Source organism: Amblyomma maculatum, chromosome 2 (assembly GCF_055883805.1).
Source record: "Amblyomma maculatum isolate TAMU_Amacu chromosome 2, ASM5588380v1, whole genome shotgun sequence".
NCBI lineage: Eukaryota > Metazoa > Arthropoda > Arachnida > Ixodida > Ixodidae > Amblyomma > Amblyomma maculatum.
The window spans coordinates 29735005-29749319 of record NC_139345.1 but is presented as its reverse complement, the minus strand read 5'-3'; the positions used below and the strand labels follow the sequence as shown (position 1 = coordinate 29749319).

At 45.7% G+C, this 14315-nt stretch overlaps 1 protein-coding gene across 3 annotated transcripts in view; it reads right to left on the bottom strand.

The window, feature by feature from the left end:
- Shark (SH2 ankyrin repeat kinase) overlaps nucleotides 1–14315 on the bottom strand; it is a 47381-nt gene that overhangs the window by 2981 nt on the left and 30085 nt on the right. For all 3 annotated transcript variants that reach the window (XM_084593666.1, XM_084593664.1, XM_084593667.1), the window contains 7 exons: nucleotides 13448–13573; nucleotides 11620–11728; nucleotides 10663–10764; nucleotides 8317–8387; nucleotides 6878–7201; nucleotides 5723–5814; nucleotides 3102–3228 (listed from right to left, as the gene is read on the bottom strand). In XM_084593666.1, the coding sequence (XP_084449792.1) occupies nucleotides 3102–3228; nucleotides 5723–5814; nucleotides 6878–7201; nucleotides 8317–8387; nucleotides 10663–10764; nucleotides 11620–11728; nucleotides 13448–13573 (951 nt within the window). The remainder of the gene's footprint in view (nucleotides 1–3101; nucleotides 3229–5722; nucleotides 5815–6877; nucleotides 7202–8316; nucleotides 8388–10662; nucleotides 10765–11619; nucleotides 11729–13447; nucleotides 13574–14315) is intronic.

Below are 14315 nucleotides of genomic sequence, written 5' to 3'. Positions count from 1 at the left end.
TGAGTGTCTCTTGTATGCAATGTTGTTAAAATGGCAGACATAGGAAAATCAACTAAACCATTTTCAAGTGTCTCTTATAACCGAGTGTCTCTTGTAACGAGATTTAACTGCCATTATTCGACATATTTTGAATTACTTAATGTAATCAGATATGCTTGTTTGCCGCGTCTGGTAGTTTGCAGCTCCGAAGGTCAAGTTCTCGAGTTAGTAAATTAGGTAAAACATTTCAGAACTTTCACCGTAGCACTCAACAAGAATTATGAGACAATTTGGCGACTAAAGTGGTGAAAGGCGATAGCCTGAGTGCCGCATTCTGATACGCATTTGTTGCGAATGTGGCGGTGAATGATGCTTCGAGTAAAGAGGGCGACTACAGTTTCACATTCCTCCATTCCTTTACGGCGTGATACATGTGTCCGCAGAGAATTGTGACAGATACTGCACCTTTTCTATCCTGCAAATCAATTTCAAACGCCGCTGATGCCTGTTGTACTAACAACGCCTCCTAGACATCTGGGTCTGCTTTTGTTTGCTGTGTGGCGCGGTGTTCGAGGAAGCGGCAAATAAAAGGACGCACGGACGCCTGGATCGGACAACTGGTGGGGTCAGCTTCATATATGCATAAATTGCCTTGTGACATCATGACCTGTTGTGACGGTACATCGCTCGCCCCTAGTCGAACATAACCAGCATTTCATTGAATGCATTAAAGTTCACCGACGTTCTATAATTCGTCTACAGGAAAGGAAAGGCACAGTATCTGTCACTCACAAAATCCCGCTATCATTCTCACTGTAGACAAGGGGAATTATGAAGAGCGTTTCATGATCCGGGGCATGGCACAGTGATAAAGTGCTGGGCTGGGGATCCAAGGGATGGAGGTTCGATTCCCCGGTGGGAGACAAGGTTTATTAATTTATTTTCTGAATATCGAATCAATGGTGATAGGGCATAAGACTTCTGGTTGGTGAATATCGAATCAATAAATTTGGCGGCTGCACACTTCTCTGTTGACGAATCAGGTGCGCGCGGACAGCTTTTGTCGACCACAGTATGAGCCATTAAAGGCTTTCGCCCTAAAACTGTTGGTAACGTTCAGCGATCTAATAACTTCACTGAGAGGAGGTGCTCAGGGAGGCTCGTCGCTGTTGTCGCCGCTATCGTTGCTGTCATCGCATATGTTCGCAACAGCAGTAACCTCACTCTCAAAGTCCAAGTAGCTTGCCTGCTCACCACTCTCAAAGTTCAGGTACTTGGCGAAGCCGACTGCATTGGACTCACCATCTTCAGCGCAGAGTGCATTGATGCGGTCGAAATACTCTGCTCCTTCGTCAAGCATGCATTGGTAGTCTGCATCGGCATCAACAATGCTTCCACTGAAAAAACCAGCATGTTCCAAACACCACCTGATCAACGTGGGCTACACTTGTTTCCAAGCGTACACCATGAGGCATATGGCTCCAAAGAGGTCGATGAAGTACTCTTTGCCACTGTCGTAGCAAAAGACCAGGCGTTTGAGCAGGTGGTGCTGATAAATCTTCCTTTGAAGCAGTGAGGCTTCCCCGTCTTCCCGACGACCAGTAGCGGCAGCTTGTGTTTACTGCACATGTTTGTGCCGAACAGCACTGTAATTCTGTCCTTGGCATGTTTCCTACCCTTGACTGCAGTGTCTTTCACTGCAAATGTTTTCGTTGGCAGCATCTTATAAAAAAGTGCAGCCTCATCAAGGTTGTAAACATCATCTGCACCATATTCACTAAGCAGCCCTGGCAAAGTGAGCTTCTTTCAATTCTCGACAACACTCTTGCCGCTCTCACCACAGATGATCAGAAATGTCAAATTATTGCATTCTTTAAAACTGCTACACCGTCCGTTACTACACTTGAATTCCGCGCGCCCAAGTTGCAGAGCCAGGTCGTTCGCCTTCTCCCGCAGTATCATTTCGTTGACGAGAAGGTGGGCTGCATTTGCTTTCTGCAGCCAGCAAAGCAGAGCAGATTCCACGTCGACATGCGGGAGCCCGCATTCGTGACCGCTTCGAAGAATGTCTTGCCGTAGGTCTCTAGTATCTTCGACTTGTCACTTAGTATTGTGGACAATGTCGAGAGGGGATTGCCTTTTAGCCAACTCGGTCTTGGAACAAGCTTTCTTGCCAGCTTCTTGGATCAAGCAGAACTTCTGCTGCAGTAACTTCAGCATTTCATTCACTAGTACGGTCACAAAACTAGCACTTCTGCACAGCCCAAAAGAACAACGGCACAGTAGCCACCCCTAACTGCCACGCACAACACAAAGAAATGGCACAGGCAAGACCTGTGCAGCAAGTTTTTGCAGCATCGGAGGCATGGGGGAAGAGCGATCAAGGCACAGAACATGTACTGCAGCTGACGCAGGGTGAAAAAAACGTGAAACACGCCATGGGATGGAGTGGAGGCGAGATCACATGACAAAAACAGTATGCCTGCCGCGTTGCAGTGAAGCACATCTTCTTCTTGGCAGGTGCGCGTTTCGGCAGTTTGTGGGCCACAGTGTGGACAGATTTTAGTGCCTAGAGTGCTTCGGCTCGGATGTGTCACCTATAAATCGTCACCATCGCTATGCGGGCAGGGGTTTGCGGCAAAACATGAATCGGGCATTGCCGCATAGAACCCTAATTTTCAAATTGACCGGGCTGGTTTACATTGGGAAAAACCTTCAAATTATCCAGGATTTCGAATTAACTGAGTTCGAATTATCGAGGTTTTACTGAATATACAAAGCTAACATAAGCTATGGCCCTAAAAAGCCTGTTTTGCTCCCCCCCACCCCCCCACCCTATTTTCTCTCTTTTTATGACGCACATGTGTCATGAGAAAAGATAATTTCCCCACTGAAAGAAACATGACCAGCCTAGAACCTGGCCACATGACCGGCTGTGTGGCCAGAAGGTTGTCTTGCGCAGGCTTTGTGCAGATTACTCTGATTTTGTCATAATGTGCAGCTTGTAACAGGATTGGTCCTTTGGCGCAGTGTGACACAGCGGCGCAGCAATCGCATCACTAAAGATTTCAGAAGGAGAACTTGGAAATTTCTTAATTGTACACCTTCGAACAGTTTCCTACCTGCACCCCAGTGAGTGGGCCGTAAGGCAGCTCTCCAAGTGAGTACATCTCCCAGAGTGTGATGCCAAAGCTCCATGCATCGCTGGCATGTGAGAAGGTGCCAAAGTTGACTGACTCAGGGGCATACCTGCCAAAGGACAGACACCAGCACAGATGAAAACAAGACGCCACAGAAAGGACATTCTAAAATGGCCAAAACTCTCAGTGAAGTGCAACAAGGAAAGGACGCACAGCAGCACAGGGGCAAAAGTATCAAGGCACACACGTGCCAACTAGCAATTGCAAAGCACATACAAACGTTTAAATTGACAAAAAAAGGAGAAGAAAAACCTGTGGTGGTGCAAAAAGAGGTTCATATATGCAGTGAACATGGCACTGATGCATTCTTCTTTTTCTGCTGATAGCAAACACCACTAAAATCTCCATGCCCCTTCTGCTCTCGATATTTCTTCACATTAAAAAACACCTGAACCCAAGAGGGCACCCACACACAGCAATACCTGCTTGAAGTGCACCAAATGATTCTTTCAGTGAATAAGCATACTCTTTCAAATGGTCATTAGTAAAATTATTTGTGAGTTTTGTAAGATGCCAAAATGACACATGAGCTATGTGGGACAACACGTGGGGTTCTTTCAATTTGAACTGGCAATGATGAGCATATGGGCATTTTTGCTGCCACGGCCAGGACACAATCCTGTAACCTTCGGTCCAGTGGCCAAAGCCATTGTAATAGGTTAATGGTCATCACTACAAAATACTGTTTTTAGCAGCAACCAAACGACACAAAATGACGAGAGAAAGAGAGAGAGGGGGGTGGCATTTTAATGAAAGCACGAGATACAAAATTGGGAGGTTGGTTCATTACGCGAGTGGGTTCATTACACAAGTAAATAGAGTGCTTTTGGCAGGTTTTGATTTTAGACAATCAGTAAAGACAGATGACAAGGACCAACTTTTTTTAATAATATTTCATTTCTGCAGGGTCAGGTTCTACTTATTCATCTCTGTACGACCCTGTTTTCATGATAAATGCTCGCGGAAACGAAATATTTTGTCAGTTCTGGTTATTTCGTTATAGTGAGGCTCAACTACATTCAATATTTCAGAGTACACAGCTCTTAGATGGCCATTACTGGCTTGAGCGCCATTGCTGTCGGTGTAAGCGGTGGGCAGCTGCACACTCGCTGCTATACCACTTTTTGATTCCACAGACAATGAATACATGCATTTCCATCTAAGTAGCATATTCAGGCCTCAAAAAAGGCAACATGTTAGTTATCCATCAAGTACCAGAGCTGATTTTGTGCAGGGATGTGCAAAATTTCGTACTGTTCAGTTCAGTTCAGTCGTTCAGTCGTGTCCGACTCTTCGTGACCCTATGGACCATATCACATCACGCTTTCCGGTCTCTCACTATCTTCCTAACATCACATAACTTCATCTGCAGCGCCTCGAGGATGCCATCTAACCATCGCGTTTGCTGCCTACCCCTTCTCCGGTGACCTTCAGCCTTTCCCAACATCAAATCTTTCTCCAGCAGCTCCTCTCTTCTCATCAGATGACCAAAGTAGCTGAGCTTTAACTTTAGAATTTGACCCTCCAATGAGCAGTCAGGGTTTATGGTCGACAATATCGACTGATTTGATCTTCTGGCAGTCCAAGGAACTCTCAAGAGTCTCCGCCAGCACCACAATTCAAAGGTGTCAATTTTTCGGCGGTCAGCCTTCTTCACAGTCCAACTCTCGCATCCATACATCACAGCAGGAAAGACCATAGCACGAGTTATACGGATCTTGGTTGGCAGACTAATGTCTCTGCTCTTTGCTAGGCGGTCAAGGCTAGCCATGGCTCTCTTTCCCAGAAGCAGGCGTCTCCTAATTTCATGGCTGCAGTCCCCTTCCAATTTCGTACAAAGCATCATAATTGATGGCAATAGCAAGATCAAAATGCCGCTATTAATTAAACACCTGAAGGATCGTAGAACTAAAGTCTATTTTAATGCTGCATATTAAACTTGAAATGGTGAAATATATATAATAAACACACATACACTTAGGGGAGCTGTAAGGGTACCACTAAAATACAAGTGAGAAGCAATACCATGCAGCCTGCTTACTTTTATCAAAGACAGAATGTGACCTACTACAGCAATAACTATTTGGCATTATTTTTCTTAATCATATGTCGTCATTTCTGCAGGTAGCTAGTAATTACTGCTCAGTGCCATGTGAACGACTTGCAAGTGTTCATGTGACAACAACTGACTAACACTGTTTCCCCCAAACGCTGACTAAATCACTGGCCCAACTATCTGCTAGCAGTCCTGGTTAGCTTGGTAGGCTGACTGCCCCAGTCAGGCAGTTGCCCAGGTTTCAATACCCGGACCAGGATGGTTTTTCTTCAACTATGAAGTTTCAACGAAAGCAGTTTAACTTTTCTCCTTTCTGCTGTGCTTAACATTCAATTATGCTTGCAATCGCACAACCAGCACCATTGTGTACACTCACTCACAAAGTGACACTCACACTCACAAAGCCGTTCAGTGACTACAGAAACCCTTATTTCCTGCCCAAAAATTTACAAGCTCTACAGCACTGGGGGAGTGCACCCATACTCACCACTTCAGAGGCCAGCGTCCGCCTGTGGTCGCTCGGTAGTAGTCACTTCCCATGGCCAGAGCCCGAGAGAGCCCAAAGTCACTGATTTTCACCTTGGTTTGCATTTAAGAAAATATAGTACAAGATGGTCAGACTTCTGATGTGGCATTTCTGCAAAAGCAGTTGGATTCACCCTCAAAGATTACTTGGATACTTTGACTGCGATGAATGCTTTTACTCTAAGCCAAGGCTTCACTCACTCACTCACTCTCTCTCTCTTTCTCTCACACACACACACACATACACACACACATATATGAGGTAGAATTTCCTGGAGGGTGGTGAAAGTGTTGAAAGTGGGCTGAGGTAGGGTGGGGAGGTGGCTTAATGGTGGTGGTGAGGGGGTGGTGGTGCATCTGGAGGGTTCCCTATTCAAAGCTACAGACAGACACTGGCATTTCTGCACTGTGTCGTTGGTACTGCAAAAAGATGACACCAGGCTGTGTTATGTGCCAAGCTGGAATGATGCATTCAGACTGTCTCATGTGTTCCTGTAGCATTTCAGCCAGAAATGTGGCTAATCAGTCCAACCAGTGCATACAAAATGACAGGTCAACAGCAGTGCATGCTACTTTATCTAACAGTGCTGGTAGTCACAAGGGTGACCAAGAGTTATGCTGGCGAATGTCAAGTTGCATGTTAAATCAGAAGAGACATAAGTATGTATATGGTATTAAAACGAGCACAAAACACCAAAAAGGAAAAATAAGTTCATTCGTGGCAACAAGCAGTAGCAGCTGCTTCAAATCTGACAGCAGACTGCTATGACCACACTTCACCACTTGAATTAATGGTTTGGTTTGGTTTGTAGGGTTTAACGTCCCAAAGCAACTCAGGCTATGATAGACGCTGTAGTGGAGGACTCCAGAAATTTCGACCACCTGGAGTTCTTTAACGTGCACTGACAATGCACAACACATGGGCGCCTTGGCTTCCAACACATGGCTCATCTAATAAACATCCCATACAAGGCCAGGTGCTTTTATAAGACTGATTACCATCTTAGCTGAACATGCCTAACTTACTGTTATGGAGACTTTGACTAGCAGGGCTGATTAGTTAAGCACAATGAGTCATCACTATACATGCACAGCAGTGCTTACGAAAACACCCAACCTGCATGCGAGAAGCCAGCAGCAGGTTGCGGGCGGCCAGGTCTCGGTGCACAAAGCGGCGCGCCTGCAGGTAGGCCATGCCGCAGGCCACCTGGTGGGCCCAGCGCGGAACATCTTCTTCCAGGTCCACGGGGCAGCCTTGCTGCAGGTAGCTGAGCAGAGAGCCCAGGGGCAGCAGCTCCTGCACCATCATCAGTGGTGGTCCCAAGCAGATGGCCAGAAGCCGTACAATGCAGGGGTGCCGCAGGTCCACCATCAACTCCGCCTCCCGTGCAAAGCCCTCACCCGCCGACACCTCCCGCAACCGCTTCACGGCCACCGACACCTGCACATCAGGCGACAACAATTGACACGAAAAGCCAATATGCAGGCACTTTAAAGGTTACTTTAGAGGTTACACAGGTCTACAGGTTACTTAACAGGTTCCACATAAAAACTGCTCTTTTCAATAGCCAAACACTTTTGGCCACCTACATGCGTCACGAGTGCCAGCGACACTGCCATGCATGCCTCCTACGCATTCCAGCTTTTTCCAAGCTATGGTGCAGTGCAAGAGCAACTGCCTACTGATAAGCTGTGTCATCTTCCTTTTATTTTATTTTTTCCGTAATAGTACACCTCTTTCTTCAATTTTAAAAAAACATGGCTATACATCAACACCATTCATAGGCCTTTCAGAGCAGTAAATGCTGCTTGAAAGAAGCTGCTACAGATGCAATCTATTAAAGAAAGAAACAAAGAAAGGCAAGACAGGACTCTGATTGGAGTGGTAGCCTCCGAATAAGTGCTTTCATACTAATATCTCCAGTACTAAGCCCAGCCCTCAACTTCAAATGCCTTTAAGTCAAAGTTCTAATGACAATGCCTATGGAACCCTCGAATAGCGCAAGCTGATGTGTGCAATATTATTTTCTGCCACATGAGCTTGTTTGAAGGCAATGCGCCAGCAACAGCTAATGAGGCTATATAAAGCAACTCCCACGAAACTAGTCCCCATGACTATGACGGCATGACACTCACTGGAGTTTTTACGGAGAAACCAGAAACCATATGTTCTGCAGCTGAGAAACCATTTTTTGTTTTCCCCTCTTAATTTAATTTTTTCATTTGCACAAATATACATAAGTACCAAAAGATGCCTTGCATTCATGGGACCACTTGGATAGCTGGGCCTCACAGATATAGAATACTGGCATGCACATCTCCTGCTTCAGGCCTGTGAATGCTATGCATTTAAAAATGCTCTCAAGATTTTCCCCTCTTAATTTAATTTTTTCATTTGCACAAATATACATAAGTACCAAAAAATGCCTTGCATTCATGGGACCACTTGGATAGCTGGGCCTCACAGATATAGAATACTGGCATGCACATCTCCTGCTTCAGGCCTGTGAATGCCTTGCATTTAAAAATGCTCTCAAGATATCCAAGCAAGCTGACCTCGGTGCCTTCGGGTGTCACCCAAATTCCTTGTAGAACAGATCCATACTCTCCTTCGCCCAATGTTTGGCCTGCAAAGACAGACTTGAGTTAGCTACAGCATCTGTTGGGTTGTAGTCTACCATATCACTCACCTCCACACACAAAGGGTGAACTAAAATAACATAAGTCACTGTTCACAAAACACAAAATGACTAACAAAACAGACACAAGCACAGCTACCGAAGCTGCACACCCTTTCTGTGTGAACTGATTTCCCTTCTTTCTTTACAGACACCGAGTACCCTTGTAGATAAGTGGAGGGAGCTTGTGTTTTTGTATTTTTCATTTTCACTGGTGTCATTTTTGCTCTTTGCAGCAGCTGGCACTAGGAATGCGAAGAAATTAGAGGAGGAAAGTGCACCGCAGAAGACAGTGACACTACCTCCAAACTATCAATGGACTTCAGCGGGACCATTCCATCCATGTGTCCTCGCGATGGGTGAAGACAGAGTGCAAGTTGTGGAATGCTGCTCCGAATGCAGCGCTTATAATGATCGAAAGATGCGGAAATAAAACAGCACTGTTAGATACCCCACTGTGCACGCACAGCACTGCACGCACAGCCCTAATGCGAGGACTAGCTCCAATACCAATGTTTTGAAGCGAAAAGCTTCACTACGAGGGTCGGAGCCGAGCTTCACGTATGCCACGACCAAGTGACGTCACGCGCAGCGCAGGTGGCCAGCTGAGCAGCCCCCTAGCCAAGCACTGCCAGCACTGCCTAGCAAAGCTTAAGAGGTGTGCGACTCCTCCTCATTAAAAAAAAATTAGTCTCCATCTGGGAATCGAACATCCGTCCCTTGGATCCCCAGCCGAGCAATTTACCGCTGTGCCACGCCCCGGGTCATGAAACGCTCTTCATAATTCCACTTGTCTACCGTGAGGATGGTAGCTGGATTCCGCGAGTGACAGATACTGCAATTGTCGCGCTTGAAAGTACCAAAGGCTAAAATAGTTGTCACTTAATTAGGATGAAATCACCCATCTGCCGTCAGCTATGAGGACCAAGCGGGAACGAATGCGCTCCAACGCTGCCGGGCGGCGCTTCTTGCCCTCCGCGAGTGACAGATGCTGCGCCTTTCCTTTCCTGTAAACGAATTATAGAACGCCGGTGAACTTAGACGCGCTTGACATGGAAGCCAAGGAGAGTTTAGCTGCTGGCTTACGGCGCAGAAGACTGGAGAAATTAACTTCTTCTGATCTCGAGGTAGTCACAGCTTTTCGCTACGTATATCCAGGCATAGCAGAGCTAAGCCATCTTTAATTTTTGTCAAACTCCTTTCATGCCTAGGGTACGCAGTTAACTGACGAAAATAGGAAACAATCAAGACGGATTCCGTGAAACTGCAGCAGCGCATACGTGCTGCATTTTTGCCTGACTTCACAAGCTGGGCTGCTTTGGCACGTGCCACCTCTGTTGCTATGAAACAAGAGAATCACTGCCAGTCATGTGGTTCACAGCCAATTATTGACTGCATTGTGGCAAGGCAGCAGTATGCTGCATGGGGCTCGCGCTTTCAGAGCAGCGGTTTTATGCAAGGTAATGTTACCGCACACAGTACCTGCCAAGTGCTGGCAGTAGATTCGATCAGAGAAGAGCAAGTTAACTACTGTGACTAGTTCAAGATACTATCTTCCGATAATGCCACTATGTTTTGCTAAGAGTTTATATGAATAAGAAATATGTAATTACAGAATGTTCAGGAGGTTCAAATAGTAACAGTGCAACACAAATCGAATAGTAAATACTATCGATAAACACTATGTAGTTTTGACTTGTGCAGCTAAAGTGGGACAGCCAAACGGAAAACCAAGGGAAGGGTTTACATTGTTTGAGAAGCCAGAGAATCGTGCTGATAATCTTTGGGAGAAAAGGAGATAGTGGGGCAGAGCTGGCCATAACGGTATTTGCAATTTTGCTGGGCGAATTTAGCGATGAGGTGGACAAGCTCGCAACAATGGGCCATGCGAGTGGCTGCAATAAGCGCATTGCCTAAGTGCTCTAGACAAGCATGATCAACTATGATGGCAAACAAGCAATATACAGCCCTTACACTCTGCTATATCATTCAGTCACAACTGTCATTTACACAGCTGAGCAAAAACCAGAGACAGCTCAGCACATGAGGCTGTAATTCCCAACAATTTGTGACTGCAAACAGAGTTCCCAACTGCAGCGCATGCACCTGTTTTCAATACTGTCTAGATTCATGACAGGAGAGCATTCCAGCTACGACACTTACTGCCCAGCACAAGCATGGCTTGGGGCTCATGTGGGCCCCCCGCATGTTTTTCCACACTTACCCAGTCGCAGTGAGTCTCGGCTGACCACTGCAGTTAGGGTAGGTGTCTGCTTCTGGGATGTGGGAGACCGTGGCCCAACCGGTGGGGGTTCATCTGGTGCAACTGTTGGGCAAAAGCACACACACAGAAGAAGCATCAAGCAAGCAGAACTGCTTCCAGTCTTTCTCGTCAAGAAAATAAGTCCACAGTTTCCTGAATCACACACGCTTTTGTCCTCTCTGGCACATCAACTAAAACCATGCAGCCGAGTAGTTCCTGAACTGGATTTTGCAATGTGGAATTACTGCCGCAGACACAACGAAATGCTAACTGTGTGAGCTCATACCACCTCATGACCAGTGAAATGGTTAGATTTGGTTTATGGGGTTTAACATCCTAAAGCGACTCTGGCTCCGAGAAATGCCATAGTGTGGGGCTCTGGAAATTTCGACCACATTGGTTCTTTAACATGCACTGACATCGCACAGCACATAGGTTCCTAGCTTTTCGTCTCCGTTGAAAAGTGAAAGTCGCAGCTGTGATTCGATCCCGCATTCTTGGGAACAGCAGTTGAGTGCCTTAACCACTCCACCACCACGGCGATGCATGACCAGTGAAATATGCTTCTCTGTAGCCAACTAGCATTTTGTTTGTGGAACCACATCAGGTAGACAGCTGGGTACCTTAGTGCTCAACAAGTGCAGGTACTGAAGCATGCACACCCCTTGTACGCTAAAAGTTGTGCAGCCATCACTTCTTTGACCCGTACTGTGAAAATTGACAAAAAGTGTCTCAGCAGTTTTTCATTAGCCAGTTTTCATTAGCCAAATGTTTCAACTGTGCAAAAAGCACGTGTAACCACAGCACAAGCACACGTGCCTTGGCACGGAGCTAAAAGCCCATTTCTTGGGGTGTGATTTCTTTAAGTGTTCAGATAAAAGGTGGTGTTCATGAAATATATTGCCAAACAGCACTGACGGGGCTGAGCCAGGCGCACGGGTAAGCCGTCCTCAAAGCTGCAGTAGTGGGCGACCAGATGCTCCAGCGATGACAGCAGCGGGCCATCATCGATGTGCACGTATGGACCCTGCATAGGAGCCATGGGAAACACCACTCAAGGCCTTGCAGTGCAAAGTGCTGGCACAAACTTTTTCAAGACGCATAACAAGCATCAATTCTTCATGTCCACATTAATCATATCTGCCAAAGACTACGGTACAAATTTCAGGCAACCTCCCATAATGGTTTTGTTCTCTCCTCAGTGTTCACTATAAAATCAGTTCGGCACACGAGTTATGACCATGTCCATTTCTTCGTCTCAATATGAACCCCTGCATAGGGGCCACGGGAAACACCACTCAAAGCCTTGCAGTGCAAAGTGCTGGCACAGACTTTTTCAAGACGTATAACAAGCATCAATTCTTCATGTCCACATTAATCATATCTGCCGAAGACTACGGCACAAATTTCAGGCAACCTCCCATAATGGTTTTGTTCTCGTTCACTATAATATCAGTTCGCACACAAGTTATTACCATGTCCATTTCTTCGTCTCACAATATGAATCCGTAAAGAAGTGCTCAGAGCATTCTCCAAGCTGCTTGTGACATGCCTCGGAGTGGAATGCTGCCTACACTCTGCAACCTGCAACCTTCAACTTCACTGAGCTACTGGCCACCTCCCAAAGTCTCCTGACAAAGGCACAAACTGCCCCTTGTAATAAAACTGCTCTTTTCTCACAGAATAGAAGTCGAGCCCTTGTGCTTAAAAAAGAATTTGTAAGAAAGGCCACGGTAACTCCCTAGTTTCCTATATTTCCATAAAAAATTGCAGATTTTAGCATTTCTGGTAAAATTGTGCATCAGCATCCACATTCTCTCTTTTACTGTGTTAGCAAATGTCAGTAGGAACAACAGAACGATGAGGATGCGATTGATCTAATCGTCTGGATTCTCTTGAAATGTAAAATCTGCCCACACCCTGATATGCTTATTCCATCATTTGCTCATGCGAGCTAGTGCGTCAGGTGTTGCATTTCTGGCAAAAACATTCCTGCACACTTAGTATCTTAGAATCACAGTATCTAAACAAATATAGAGACAGTTTTTAAGGGGAACGCCTGAATAGCCCATTCCACGAAATCCCATCAGCTACCATTGTTGAAGCCGACTGATGGTCCCAGAAAGATGGCATCACAACAGCCATCTTCTTGACACCAGATTATCTAAACATTCATCTTAGACGAGCCTGTCTTTATGGAAGCCTACTGTATAGTAGGCTTCCAACAAGCAGAGCATGCAAGTGAGTACTATTTCATTCTCCTGGCACATCACTGCCCAGATACATAAGCACATCAAACTACACATCGTGACAGCTCAATTTCTCTCCTGTCCGTTTCGGGTGACGGAGGCATAGATCCTGATCGAAGTAAACCTGCTAGCGCTTTTTACCAACAGCCTTATATTTCAGTTCAAGTAGCACTAAAAATAAAGGTTTCAAACAAACAAAAAAAAAAAAAAACAACAAATGGGTAAAACAGACGCTTGGTCAAGTTGGTAATCCATTGAGGGTAAACAGCGCAAAAAAGACGAGGACGAACGAAGTACACAATCGTTTGTGTACTTCGTTCGTCCTCGTCTTTTTTGCGCTGTTTACCCTCAACAAATGGGGCCTCAAAATTTGGGGAAACCCTCAAACCATGTCTTGCTACTGAAGAGCAAGTAGTTTTGGAAAAAAATAATTACACACTGGCAATTAATTATATGGAGCAATTTTTACTCTCTACCTACACTGTAGTATAGCATACCTGGGAATGTATTTCAAAGTGGAATACTGAGGCGGGTCCAGCCAATGACAGCACGTAAGAGGTTCGTCGTCCGCGCCGCACAAGGAACGTCCCCTCCTCACACGCAGCGAGAAGCCGTGCTGCACACTGCAACAAAAATTGTTACACTATGGTCACCTTTACTGCAGCTGCATATGCATCTGTTTTGCGCAAAGTAAAGAAGGCACTTACAAGTGCCATGCGAAGTCCCTCGGCCATGTTCCAGAACTATGGCAAAACAAGTTTTGGCTCCATCAGCCCGCATTCTTCGCTAGTCACATTCAGATTGCTCTTTGGAACTCGTATGCACTGGTGGCTTGGCTGGTATTCATCCCGCAATAGCTACATAGCACCGTATTGTAAAAAGATGTTGCTCAGAAGCTGGCTAAGAAATGGGAGCACTAACATAATTCGCCATGGGATGAGTTCCTGTCAAGATTTTTCGTAGGAGAACATCACTCCAGCTATTTTTATGCAATTTTCACAGCCAAATTACAATTACATATCCTTACCTCAGGGCTATTTGAAAGCCCAAGTCTGTCAATATGAGGCAAGTGTTTCCATTTCCATCACAATTTCATGAGGTGTTCTGTCCAGTTGTCAACCTTTCTAATGTCTTATAAACACAGCTGACCAACCTTTCTATGAGGATTGTTGCATCCACAAAAAAAAGAGAGAAACAGCCTAAAAACTCTCTATCCGAGCTTATAATTGTCTTAAGTATTGGCGCTTACATCACTCTACATATCGGCCATTGTTGTCACACCAGCATGCTTGACAATGAGTTTGGGCCTACTCCAAATGGCTGACCGAACAAGTTGCAGCAAGAACTACACAGTACATGCTATAT